The sequence below is a fragment of the Panthera pardus genome, unplaced genomic scaffold (genome assembly GCF_024362965.1).
Source record: "Panthera pardus isolate Hobbes unplaced genomic scaffold, ASM2436296v1 HiC_scaffold_21, whole genome shotgun sequence".
NCBI classification, from domain to species: domain Eukaryota; kingdom Metazoa; phylum Chordata; class Mammalia; order Carnivora; family Felidae; genus Panthera; species Panthera pardus.
The window spans coordinates 56,849,135-56,863,406 of record NW_026526777.1 but is presented as its reverse complement, the minus strand read 5'-3'; the positions used below and the strand labels follow the sequence as shown (position 1 = coordinate 56,863,406).

General features: G+C 43.0%; 2 protein-coding genes across 2 annotated transcripts in view; one reads left to right on the top strand and one right to left on the bottom strand.

The window, feature by feature from the left end:
• NME7 (NME/NM23 family member 7) overlaps nt 1-5,451 on the bottom strand; it is a 258,655-nt gene extending 253,204 nt beyond the window's left edge. The window contains exon 1 of the mRNA XM_019424042.2: nt 5,317-5,451. Coding sequence (XP_019279587.2) covers nt 5,317-5,319 — 3 coding nt within the window. The 5' untranslated portion in view covers nt 5,320-5,451. The remainder of the gene's footprint in view (nt 1-5,316) is intronic.
• A 155-nt stretch (nt 5,452-5,606) lies between these two features.
• The window catches only part of BLZF1 (basic leucine zipper nuclear factor 1), a 30,295-nt gene continuing 21,629 nt past the window's right edge, over nt 5,607-14,272 (top strand). The window contains exons 1-2 of the mRNA XM_019424030.2: nt 5,607-5,895; nt 7,153-7,227. Coding sequence (XP_019279575.2) covers nt 7,197-7,227 — 31 coding nt within the window. The 5' untranslated portion in view covers nt 5,607-5,895; nt 7,153-7,196. The remainder of the gene's footprint in view (nt 5,896-7,152; nt 7,228-14,272) is intronic.

Below are 14,272 nucleotides of genomic sequence, written 5' to 3'. Positions count from 1 at the left end.
ACAGAGGTGGTTCTAGAATTTGTAGGCAGAACCTAATTATGGTTCTGGAGGCTACAACTGTTCACTAGATGCAGGGAGAAACTGACCAGATCATGTAATTGTAGGGGTCAGGAAGACAAACCAGCGGGGCAAACAAATTCCACCCTCAGCTGCTTGGAGAGAGACCATCAGCCTTTGATGCAACATACCTGTTAGTGGTGAGACTGAACACAAAGAACATCAATTTCTCTCTCGTTTATTTTTTTTAAGTTTCATTTATTTGAGAGAGAGAGGGGGCAAGCCCGTCTGCATGCTCAAGTGGGGGAAGGGCAGAGAGGGAGGGGGAGAGACAATCCCAAGCAGACTCCTCGCCGTTCGTGTGGAGCCCGATGTGGGGCTTGAACCCACAAACCATGAGATCATGGCCTGAGCTGAAATCACGAGTCAGATGATTAACCGACTGAGCCACCCAGGCGCCCCTCTAGTTTTCTAAAGGCCTATTCTTTCTCATAAAGGATTGACAGCGAATGACACGGGAGACAGATCTGCATGCAAAAGGAAACTTGAAAATTCTACTCTAGTCAATTTTAAGCTCTCATTAAATTCAGAGCTTCTCCCTTCACACAATAAGACTGTCACTAAGTCAAAGGAGGAATAAGAAATCTGTGTGCCTTGAGATTAACTATTTTACCTCTTAAAGTACATATTAGTACAAAGTATACTGTATCTTGAACTTTGTGGGTCATGACCGTCATAAGGAATATGGGGTTTGGGGTTTTTTTTAATGTTTATTTTTTGAGAGAGAGCGCGCACGAGCGAACGGGAGCAGGGGAGGGGCAGAGAGAGAGGGAGACACAGAATCCGAAGCGGGCTCCAGGCTCTGAGCTGTCAGCACAGAGCCCGATGCGGGGCTCAAACTCACAAACCATGAGATCGTGACCTGAGCTAAAATCGGACGCTCAACTGACTGAGCCACCCAGGCGCTCCAGGAACATGATTTGTATCATAACCCAGTACATACAACACACACACAATTTACAATAAAAGTTTCATGGAAGTTATCCTTATTACATACAATGAATATAGTGTCTGTTTTATGTCATCTTTTTTAATGCTGGCCGCATACGACAAATTGATGTCATGACCGAGTAATGGGTTAGAACCTCGTCTGAGAAACCATGCTGAAGTACATACGTTTGGTCTGGCCTCTGTCTACCTCTCTAACTACACTTCACATTACCCTCTGCCATACTTTGTCCACTGCCGCTGCCCCCCCAACTCCCCACCACCGAATTTCTATTCTATTTTTACATTAAATCACGAGATCAGTTCCTGCAATATGCCAACTGCTTTCCTGCCTCAGGGCCTTTGATCCTGTTCTTAGTGCTGCCTGGTACGCTTCCCCCAGACCACTGCACTTCATCATTCAGGTCTCAAGATGGAAGTCAATTCTTCACAGCGGCCTCAAACTGACCACCCAGTTTGAAACACACGACTCCAACCGGGGGCGGTGGGGGGAGGAGGTCACCCCTCTTAGGGTAGTTGGGAAGTCTAAATGAGAGAAGGTAAGACAAGCACAAAAAAAACCAGTATTCCACAAATGTCACTTTCCATCCCCCTATGCCATCCAATTCTAGCTATGGAAATTCTATTCCATTCGCTTAATGATGGCCTTTCTGACTCTGAAAAGTGAGGACTCCATCCTCCAGTATTCCCCAAGTACTTTGTAACCTCTCGGGACACTCACCACATTCCTTCTTTTTCCATTCAGCAAATATCTGAGCGCCTAATACAGTCTAAGCAATAGCAGTGAACAAAATATTGATCCCCCTCCCAGTTCGGTTTGGTAAGAGTGACAAATTCATACACAATTTCAACTGAATGTGGTAAGTACAACAAGAGAGATGTGTACTATGTAGAGTTGTGACAAGAAACAAAAAGTCACCTCTCTGAGCAGAGAAGTAACCATCACAGGAGGAGAGACACTTAACCTGGGTCTGAAAGAATCCAAGGGAATTTGGCCAGCAAACAAGGGCAGAAGAGTATCCCGTGTACAGCATGTGCAAAGTAGAAGGAACACTCATACCACCAGCTTGAAGGTGCTTAGAACATTCAGTGAAAGATAAGCAGTTGAAAGGAATGTCTAGGCAACGGAGAGGCATGAAAGCAGCTAGACAGGTAAATGCTAGATGACGGAGGGCCTTGCATGCCATTCCAGGGACACTGAATTTTATACTGTAGGGTTTGGAGAGCCTACAGTTTTCTGTTTGTTTTTTTTTAATTTTTTTTAACGTTTTATTTATTTTTTTTTTTTTTTTTAATTTTTTTTTTTTCAACGTTTTTTATTTATTTTTGGGACAGAGAGAGACAGAGCATGAACGGGGGAGGGGCAGAGAGAGAGGGAGACACAGAATCGGAAACAGGCTCCAGGCTCCGAGCCATCAGCCCAGAGCCTGACGCGGGGCTCGAACTCACGGACCGCGAGATCGTGACCTGGCTGAAGTCGGACGCTTAACCGACTGCGCCACCCAGGCGCCCCTAACGTTTTATTTATTTTTGAGACAGAGAGAGACAGAGCATGAACGGGGGAGGGGCAGAGAGAGAGGGAGACACAGAATCGGAAGCAGGCCTCAGGCTCTGAGCCATCAGCCCAGAGCCCGACGCGGGGCTCGAACTCCCGGACCGCGAGATCGTGACCTCAGCTGAAGTCGGACGCTTAACCGACTGAGCCACCCAGGCAAGCCTGAAGTCACCTCTTTAAAACTGTAGGCTCTCAGGGGCGCCTGGGTGGCTCAGTCGGTTAAGCGTCCGACTTCGGCTCAGGTCATGATCTCACGGTTCATGAGTTCAAGCTCTGCTGTTCAAGCACTCTGTGCTGACAGTTCAGAGCCTGGAGCCTGCTTCAGGTTCTGTGTCTCCCTCTCTCTCTGCCTCCTCCCTGCTCGCACTCTGTGCCTTTCAAAAATAAATAAACATTCAAAAAAATTTTTTTTTAATAAACTAAAGAGGTGACCTCAAAGATTTGGGTCTTAGAAAATTCGTTCTTGTTACTGAGAAAATAATGGCTCGAATAACTGCCATACCACACTATTAAAGATATACTGCAACAGTCCAGGCAAGAAATGAGGAGACCTCAAAGTAAAACAGGATCTAGTGACCACCTGAATATGGGAAGCGTAGGAAAGCAAGAGAGGTTAACTCTGGTTTCTGGTGTAGGTTACGTATATTGCAATATGTAATAACTATAATATTAGAGTTATAGAATATTAAAGCTATACTATAAGTTAGAGTGATCTCATTAATTAACTTGAAGGAATAAGGAAACCCAGGTAGAATGATAGCAAGTTCAGTTTTAGTCATGGCAAATTTGAGAGGCCTTTATGGTAACCAGGGAGAGTGTCCGGGAAGCAACTAGGTTAGGCCCTAGCAGGTATGAGAGGAAAACTGAAGTTTAAAAACTTCTTTTTAATGTTTGTTTATTTATTTATTGAGAGAGAGAGACAGAGAGAGAGAAACAGAGCATGAGCAGGGGAGGGGCAGAGACAGAGAGGGAGACACAGAATCAGAAGCAGGCTCTGAAATGTCAGCCCCGACATGGGATCTGAACCCATAGACTGTGAGATCATGACCTGAGCCGAAGTCGGATGCTTAACTAAGCCACCAGGTGCTCCTGAAAACTGAAGTTTAGATGTGAATGCTTAGGCATTAGTGAAACTCATGTGCGTGGATGAAATCACCCCAGCAAAATGCATAGATTAAGAACTGAAAATAATTAAGGACTGAGTCCTGGAGAATGGCATTTAAAAAGCAGGCAAGGCCGGTGGGGGAAAAGGTGGAGGGGGGTAGGGGGGGAATGAATGTTTGTGAACTTCAGTTATCACAGAAAAGCTAAATAAACTTTGAGAAGAAATCATTGGATCTGGCATTTTAGGGCCATTAAAAACTTGGAAAAGGGCAACTTCATTGAAACCATTCAAGAGGAAGTCAGACAAGAGTACTGAGGATGAAAAGGGGGGCATTTAAAGCAGGTGAAAATGCTATGCTTCCATGCAGTCACAGAAAGGCGCAAGGGAGGATTGGGCAGTAACTGGATAAACCAGCATGGGGGATACGCTTTTTTTGTTTTATTTCATTTTCTCAAGATGTATGACCAGAACACTGGGAAGCAGGAAAAGGAGGCAGAGAGGCTGAAAGCACAGGGTGGGGTGGGGGGATAAAAGATACGCAGAAGCAAAAGGTCTTGTAACGGATGGGAGGGAAGGAGATCTAGAGGAAAGGTGGATGCATTGCCCTCCAACACCACTTTCCCTACACTAGAAACGCAAAATCGAATGATGAGTAAAATATATATCAATGTGTAGGTTAGGGGCACGAGGCTGAAGAAACTGACTTTCAGTCTCTGGCATCTGCTTAGAAGGGAGGAAAAAGCAGGAGAAGGGACAGGGGTTGGGGAAGTGAAAGTTTGGAAAGGGCTCCGCCGGAAAAGCACAGGGGCAGACTGGGGCAAGAAAAGGTCCCTGAGTAGGAAGGGAGAAAGAACAGGTGGTGGGAGGGGCTCTGTTGCTAAATTCTTAAGCTATACCCTTCTGATCTCTCTATCCCCCAGTCCGTTAACTCTTTAAAAGAGTTGCTAATTAAGTGAATTAACTCGACCCCCGGTGTTCTCAAACAAGTGACTCAATAAAAATTAGCTCTAGGCTTTTTAAAAATGCCCAGCACCATTCCTACTGATTCAGAATTTCTGGGGGTGAGGCTCAAGCGAGTGAATTTTCCAGAAGCTCTCCCAAGAGATCTTGAGGGGCATTCCTCTTAAAAAGCACCTACCTAGGGGATGATCCCCTGGCCAGAAGACAGCTGTGCAAATACGGCTCCGACTAAATGGCCCTTAGAGGGGGGAAGGAGCAGCGCTCTGCGCCTCTGGAGGGCAAACACTGCGAGACCTAGGGACACCTGGGTCAGTGCTGAGCCATCACACACACAACCAATGCTCTTAAATGAGGCGCGTTAAAGAGAAGCCGAGAACTTGAAGTGATGAAAACTACAAACATTTAAAACGTTTGTTCGAAATAATGTCTCGCCTCAGGGTATGAGACTCAGTGTTTACCCCTACACTTTTGTTACATTACTCTAGAGGCTCAGCAGTACCGAAGCGGAATTCGAGGCGCTGCAAGACACAGGGAGAGAAAGGAAACTGCAGAAACAGCCCCTGGAAAGAGGGAAACATGGGGCGAAGGTGGAAGAAACCGGGCCGCCCCTGAGTGACCCTCCGCCCCAGGACCTGGGACGCTACGTAACCAAGACCGTGAAGCGGTTCCTCCGGCCTCGCCTGGCACTCACCATAGCCTCAGGATCTCGGCACAGGGGAATAGGTAGCGTTGCCACAGGAAGACACCACCTCAACCCCGACGCCCGGTTACTCCGGCAACAGAGCCCCGCCTACTACCGGACGTGCGGAATCGCCACCGCCCCGCCCCTTCGTTCCCAGGGGCTGGGAGAACTAGAACTCCGCCCATCCCGTCGACAGCCCCGCCCTTTCATGGCGCCGCTTGGGGCCAGCGTCATCCCTTAAGTTTGGTTGACAGATGACCCGGAAGTTAAGTGATACACAGCCGGCCCTCCACATATCCTATAATCTATTTCTAAGTGGACATCTACCCGTTTTTCACTTACAGAAGCCTTAGACCTCATGTGCTGCGTCACTCGCGTTTTAAGACACCACAGAGTGTATTTAGCTTTCTCTTTTGGAAAATTATTCCGGAAACGAAACCCTGAGAACAGGAAGTGATTAGTAGTGAGCCAGCCGCTGGATGTCAGGAAGGTCTGGGCGGATCAGCTTCGGAACGGAAGAGGAGTGTGCGGAGCCCGACGGTCTGTAAAGTGAAGCCCCTGAGATCGGCAGAGTAAGGACCCTTGGCGGTAAGTGCAAGAAACGGGCTTGTGTCACCGAGGGGCGGGGGGGACGTTTGAAAGGGACAGAGGTCTGGGTCGGAGTTTGGTGTTCAGACGCTTTGGATTTGGGGAAAGGTTGCCTTTTGTTCCGGGAAAACTTGTTCAGACAGGGACGGAATTTCGGATTCGGCTCCCCGGACGGCAGAGGTTGACCAGCTTGTCGCTTTCCCACCTGTTACCCACTCCACACCCTCCCACCCCCTTGAATTGGCACTTGCCGGCCGAGCCGTGGCGCTTCCTCCGAGCGCAGTGGCTGGGCTCCTTGCTCTTGCGAAGGGGTCTTTGGAGACCTGTTTTCAGAGCGACAGAAGGGGGGGTTGTGACTATTGAGGAAGGTAGTCGCGGAGGACCCTGTGCCAAGTCAGATCGAGTACTCAGGGTGATCCTTTTTATGGTGAAACCAGTTGCCATCTAACGTACAGTTCATCATATTCGATCGTGTCACTCTACTCAGCACCACCTTCCTCCAAATGTTTTCCACTGAATCTTAGTCTTTACTGAAAAGGCCATGCACACGTTTCTGAAAACATATGCTATGCCATTTTAATTCTATGACCAAGAAAGTGCAAATTAAGTTCTGAGTATTTTTGTTATATAGTTTAAACAGAAGTTCCTTTGGGATATAAATAGCAAATTAGTGTCACTAATGTCCCCTGAGAAAGTAATTAATTTCTTTAAAATTACTGTTGGGGCGTTTGGGTGGCTCAGTCGGTTAGGTGTGCCTTCGGTTCAGGTCACGATCTTGTGGGTCACGAGTGCCAGCGGGCATTGGGGTGTGTATTAACAGCTAAGAGCCTGGAACCTGCTTCACATTCTGTGTCTCCCTCTCTCTGCCCCTCCCCTACTCGTTCTCTTTCTCTCTCTGTCTCTCAAAAACAAATAAAAACATTTTTTTTTAATTTTTAATTAGTAAGATTACTGTCGTCGTATCAATGATACAAAAGCCGCTACAGTAACTTCACCACAGTTTCTTAACTAAAATCCAGGGCACCTGATAGAGTATACTTGGCAGAAACAGTGAAACAAATTTGAAAGTAAACCAGTAATTTTTTGAGACCTTCGTTAACTATAACAATATCACCTGTGGGAAGGTTTTGACATGCATGTGTACTAAATGCAGAAACAAGTAGAATATTGTCATATCTAAATTACAAGGTAATTAATAAACTTAGTAAACATCTTTGTATGGTATTGTCTTAATTGTTTCAATTTATACATTTTTAGGTTTTTCCATAGAAGGTTTGAGGTGCCTTTTCATTGGTTAAAAAATGACTACTCTTGAAAGTTTAGAAGCCAAAGGTAAGTATTCTTTTTTTTGATGTTAATTGTTTAAAAAAAATTTTTTTTTTAATGTTTGTATTTATTTTTGAATGAGAGAGAGAGCGCGCATGAGTGGGGGAGGAGCAGAGAGAGAGACAGAGGGAGACACAGAATCCGAAGCAGGCTCCAGGCTCTAAGCTGTCAGCACAGAGCCTGATGTGGGGCTCGAACTCACGAACTGTGAGATCATGACCTGAGCCAAAGTCAGACGCTCAACCGACCGAGCCACCCAGGCACCCCGGATGTTAATTGTTTTTTAAAACATGTAATTTATGACACAAGGACAGAGGCGTGCTTGAGCCAAGCAACTAAATCTCATAGAGCTCTTGGGAATCATTTGTGTTTCAGATTTCTCCGTGCTTGTTTTGTAGTGCAGTGTTTACATTTCAGTACCCAGGTCTATGACTGAATAGTCACATCATTGGATAGTATTTATTACTGCTGTTAAACTACTGTTGAACATTTAGTGTGAAAGCAAAGTTTTGCAGCTATGCGTTCTATCCACTACAAGAGTAAGACTTAAATAAACAAGAAGGTGTATGTTCTAAAGACTTCAGTAGACACACGAGCAACTAGGAAGTGTAAAAGACCATTTGTGTTGGGTTGTATTGCTTGGGCTGCTATAACAAACCAAATCGGGTAATGGAAATAGCAGAAGTGTGTTGTCTCACAGTTCTGGAGGCTGGAAGTCTAATATCAAGGTGCTGGCAGGGCCATGTTCCCTCTGAAGGCTCCAGGGAAGGATCTGTTCCAGGCCTGTCTCCTAGTTCCTGGTTTGCTGGTAGTTTTGGTATTTCTTAGCTTGTAGATGCATCACCCTGATCTTTGCTTTATGTGGACATGGCATTCTCCTTGTGTGAATGTGCCTGTGTGTCCAGATTCTTCCTAAGGACATCAACCGTGTTGGATTAGGGGCCCACCCTACTCCAGTATGACCTCGTCCTAACTAATTACACCTGTAATGACCTTATTTCCAAATAAGATCACATTTTGAGGTATGGACTTCAACATAGGAATATTTGAGGGGGGGGCCACATCAACTCATAATGCTTGCTAACTACAGTAGTTACTTTTTAGTCCTGCTTTAGTCCTGTTTGCTTGTCCTCTCTAGAACTATTGATCATTCCCACCTTTTGAAATACTTTCTTTCCTTGATTTCCATGATATTATTCTTGTTTTCAGCCTGCTCTGTAGCCCTTCACTGTTCCAACGCAATAGCCACACGCGGCTATTTGAGTTTATGTTGATATTTTTAAAAATTAAAAATTCAGGGGGTGCCTGGGTGGCTCAGTCAGTTAAGCATCCGACTCTTGATATCAGGTCGGGTCTTGATCCCAGGGTCATGAGTTCAAGCCCCACATTGGGCTCCACACTGGGCATCAAGCCTGCTTTTAAAAAAAAAAAAAAAAAATTCAGTCCTTCAGTCACCCTAGTCACATTTCAAGTGCTCATTAGCCACATATGGCTAGTAGCAATTGCATTAGAAAGAGCAGATATAGAATGTTTCCATCACTGCAGACAGTTCTGTTGGACACCAGTGCTCTAAGTATATTTGCTCTCTTTCTTTTTCATCCTTCTCTTCTTTTGGTTTATCTTTTAAATATTAACGTGTTTCAGCCCTCTTTCTCCTCTGCTCTCAAGGCTTTAGTAATTATCTGTAAGAACAACTTCCAAATCTGTCTGTAGCCTAGATCTGTTCCTTTGTGCTTCAGACCCTGATAGCCTACTGACCATCTTCAGACAGGCATTGAGAACACTTTATGCATGTCCCAAAGTGAACGCCTCCTGATTCAGGTTATTCTTGGACAGTGAGTTCCGGAGATTGGGGCCTGTCCCCTTCTCTCCATGGGAACTTATTTTCCAGAAGCCAGCTTTGCAGTAAACAGACCTCCAACAGCAAACTCTTTGAAAGGGATTCAAATATGTTTAGGAAGCAAGGAAGAGAAGATCATACCAATACATATTTAAGTGAATTTATTCAGCTGTGTGAACAGCATTTCGGAGTCACTGGAAATCATTAGAAGAAGCAAACCAGAGAATATAATGAAAGTAATACACTGGGGATTAATGAGGAATAGGGCAATTAAATGGTAACTACGGTGAAAGTCATTAGCATGGTGCGTGGCAAAAAGCGAAACCTGAATATCGTATTATCATTGGAGATTAAAAGTTAGTTATTGCAAGGCCTCTGGGAAAGTAAATTATTTTTTATTTGTTGCTACCTGTTTGTATTGAGCATTAGACTTATAAAGCACTTTCCCATGCCGTATTTCATCTGATCTTCATTTTACAAGGTACATAATTCAGCTGTTAGTCCTATTCCTACTTAATATAATGGTAACCGTTGTTAGTGAACAAAAGTTACTTGTATGCATGGCCTAGAAGCAGGTGCATTTGTCATGGTTGGCGTTTGTCGGTGGCCTGCATTTCCTGTAACTGCCTCACAAGAGAAGCACCATTGGTTTAGAGAGTCCGAACTTCCTCTCAGTGGACATTTGAGCGATATCGTCATCACGAGAGGGACTGCTGCTAGGGTTTCATTTGAACGGGAAACAGGCAATAAAGAGAAACCATTCGAAAATCAGCATTTGAATCCAAAACTTTCTTGAGAGCAAGATGAAAACTAAGAGTATTAAATAAAACCAGACCGTTTAGGGAAAGTAAACCAGGTAGGAGAATCTGAATCATCTAAATACTTAGAATTCCATCCGATACTCTAACACTCATTCTGTGGAACAGGTATTAGACGAAAAAGAAACCTACGGACAGATAAATTTGGGAAGTTCTGGATTAAAGGAGAGTTTATGCTACAGGACCTCCCAGAGCCTTTAACATCCTCGCACGCTGTGAAGCTGCGAAGAGATACAGTAGACAGCGTGGCCCACACAACCAGGGAACTCTTCATTCATGGAGCCTGTGACAAAGAGAATGATCCCATGTCAATAAAATGTGGACCTAACCCTTAAGTCCACTAATCCATAACACAGATATTTTAATTTAATAGTAACTAAACCTCATTAAATGAAATTGGTGACATTTAAAAAGAATATTGATTTCAGATTACTGAGTGACAATCCCTAATTTGTTTAACTGTTTGATAGCTGAATCTGCATCTACTCTGAAACGTTTGTCAGACTATAACCGAGTGTCGGAATTAACGCTTTGGTGTAGAGGGGGAAAAAAGTAAGCGGTTTCTAAATGAGTTAGTTATTGGATGTTAAAATGAAATCTCAGTGGCCGGTTAACACTGATGAACTTCAGTAAGTGCTTACGCGTCTTTTCTACGCCAAGCACCGTGTCATTAAGCTGACCGTACAAAGATTAGGAGGCAGACCCTGCCCTGTGGAGCCCCCAACGGTCCTGTCGGTGAGAGAAACAAAGCATGTTAAAACACTCCGATGTTTGCATTATTCTGAGAGCACTGAGGGATGAGAGGAGAGTAAGGGTAAGTGATCTGCCCGAAGTCACACAACATGTGGCAGTGGGGGGATCGGGGGGAGCTTCGGGTATTTTGACCCAGAGTCTGGTGTTCTTTGTACCACACCATCCTACAGACTTAGAGTATCTTGTGTTCTTGGAGTTAGAGTTTTATGGGAAAAGGAGAAATGTGTAATGATAGACTAGAAAATCGTTTTTGCCTCAGCATTCTAGAGCAAGTTTTGGCAAGTTATGGCCCTCAGCCTCCTGAGAATATTTACAAACCAGTTTGATGACAGGGAACACTGACTTTGAATCCCACTTGGGCCAAGGGTTATCCCAAATAAAAAATATTTCTGTGCTTCTCATTATCAGACATATACTATGAAAAAAAGAAAAATTAATTTCTCATTAAAGTTTCATCTTTGCAATTTGGATGTGGTTTTTTTTTCTTCTTTGTATAAGTACCTGTATAGTATCCTCAATTTTGCCTCATGGTCCATAAGCCTCGAATATTTCTCATCTGCCCCTTTATGGAAAAAGTTTGTCAACTCCTATTGTGGAATATTATTTGTTCTTTGCCTACATTTCAATAATCTTTGGGGAAGGCGGGAAGGATGAGCCATAAACTAGAGATGTTTTCATTCTTTGATAACTGATCACTGGGAAGGATGATGTTGATGAATAATTGAAGAATGGTTCCGTTGGTTCCCTTCGAAGCGTGGAGAATAGGGATGGCTGTTTGGGTCCACTTAAACATTACTCATAATTATGGAGCTCGTACCACAGACGATTGTCTTCCCACCTGAGAGAAGATAATTGCTCATGAATGTGCCCTGGATTGTGCCTTGTATGTATGTAATAAAGCTTTCTATGTGTGTCCTAAGGGAAGGTAGAATTATGAAAGGTAAGTTACCAGGTGAGAAAATGGAAAGCCGGGACTCCCACTTGCCTCCATGCCTGTGCACATTAGCAACAAGCATAGTTTTTTACAGAGTTGTTACAGCTGCCATGTCCTCTGTTGTACAACCCTCACTCTCATAAATGCTTGAGTAAGTAGAGCAGTTTAAATTTTTTTTTAACGTTTATTTATTATTGGGAGAGAAGGAGAGACACAGAGCATGAGCAGGGAAGGGGCAGAGAGGGGGAGACCCAGAATCCGAAGCAGGCTCCAGACCCCGAGCCGTCAGCACAGAGCCCGACGCGGGGCTCCAACTCACAAACTGTGAGATCATGACCGGAGCCGAAGTCGGACGCTCAACCAAGCCACCCGGGTGCCCCAAATAAGTAGAGCAGTTTAAATAGAGTTAAGAGTAAATTGGGGCTGAACCAGGTGAAGAGAACTTCTTGATTGGAATGTGTGATGTATCTTGTTTGAAAAGAGACTTCTTCTGAATACCCACTAATGTTCCTTTGCCCTTTAAATTTAGCAGTAATTATTTTGTGCTGTGTTCTTGAGTCTCCATTACCTAAAATTCCAACTCAAAAACGTTACGACTTGCCTAAAAATCCTATTCAAGCACGGTAGCGTGTCACAGCCGCTTCTTGTTTCTTCCGCCTCAGTGGACCCGGATGGTACGGCCCTAGCTTTGTCTTTTTGTTGTTTTGTGAACCCCCAGCTAACTCCTGATTCTATAGAACTTCTTCCAAGACAGAATGGCTTAGAGACAAAATTCAATTTGCATTAGGTAAAGTTAGCACATCCTAAGGGCAAACGTTAAGAAGACGGGAGCAGGCCTTTACTTTTGCAGAGTTCGGTGGAAGTTCTCCTGGGGGCTCATGTGCTCCGGCCTGACCTGAGATCCCAAACTCTTTATTTCTCCTTCTGGAGTATTCCTTTGTGGGTCTTCTGGAGAGCAGAGTTAATCCTAAGGCCCAAGTTAACGTACGACATAGAAATGACAAGATATTTATCCTAATGTAAAATGTTTTGTAAAATGGAACACATTATACCCCAGATGCCTTTCCACCTCCTCTGTAACTAACGTTAACTCAGGACTCCCAGTACATTGGTACGTCTGTAGGAACCTCCCCCCCCCGCCCCCCGCAAACTGTTAAATAAAAAAAAAACAGTTCTAAAGTCTAGCGATATACTTTTCTAAGACTTGAGCATAAGAAAATAAAAGTTAGAACTATATTTGATGTCATGACTTAAGCTTTCTTTCTCCCCCTGAATCAGGATCCAAAGTTTATTCTTAGTTTTTTAAAGAGTAACCACACAGGCAACAGAAGCTAACATTTAGTGAGCGTTCACTGTGCCAAACACCGTTCTAAACACATCACGTGTATTCGTATTTAAGTGTTGCATTAAATCATCGGTGTTGGGGATGAAAAAATAAATAAATAAAACGAAATAAGAACGTGAGGAATAGATCTCCTGACACTTTGCTAGAGTTATTTGGTAAAGCAGTGTGACAATACAGATCTTCTCCCGGCACGTTAATTCCATTCTTGGAAATTTATTCAAAAGAAATAATTGAGAAGTTGAGAAAAATCTGTAGGCATAAAAGTATTCACTAAAGCATTACTATAGAGAAAAATTAGAAAAAGTCCAAATATCCAACAATAGAATAATAATTCAGTAAATAATGCTATATTAACTTGAAGGAATAATATAGTCATAAAATGAAAAGTATGAAGAATGTAGCAAGATAGGAAAATATATTAAGCTTCTAAAGTTAATTACGATTACAATCATAAAAATGATGAAGGAATTTGAAGTAATCAAAAATTATTTCAGGGTGATGAGAATATAGGTAATTTTTTCTTCATATCTTTTAATAATGTAATGTTAAAAACCAGAAGATATGTGTATGACTGTATTTGAACTACTCTGTAGTTTCTGTATCTATTTAACAAAGTTTATGAAGAAGAAGAAAACCACGCTCATTAAAAAATAGAAATCTAATACAGAAACCTAAGGAAAGCATTCTTGTTAGGTATTTCCCTTGCTGTAAAACAGCTTTATAGGTAATTTTTTCATTGTTTCTTGTTTGTTTGTTTGTTTAACATTATCCTGAACAAGCTTACCATTTCCTACGGCTCTTTGCTGGAGAATTCCATTTCTAGGATGAGAAATTGGGACTCATGGTAATGAGTCATTGCTCAATAGAATGTGTATATATTATGTAATCCCTTTTTAAATATGGCTTTGTACTTCAGAAATTCTTAAGAAAGGTTTAGTTTTAATAAGACCTTACTATTGCTCTTATCAAATTGTTTTCCTAACTTCATGGGTTACAGCGAAATGTGCTTAACGTTTAATAACAATTAAAGATTAAGATTTAATTGATCAAGACATGATACTGATATCTAAAGGTAACTGAGGCTGAGGACATACTTTGGTCTTTTTTTTTTTTCTTTTTAACTAGGAATTGTTTCCTGTCTTTGCCTTAGAAGGGATAAATGTCAAAATACAATGAATTCACTAAAGACCGGCCCATGATTGTTCTTAGTTAACATTTCTATAGGAATAAGATTTCAGTGGAACTATTTTTGCACCACCGATTGCACTCTGATTATATATTACCCTGTAATATATGTTCTCTTTTTATATGCATGCCCTAAATTAGATAGTAATTTCCTGAGCACAGTAGTCCCCACTACC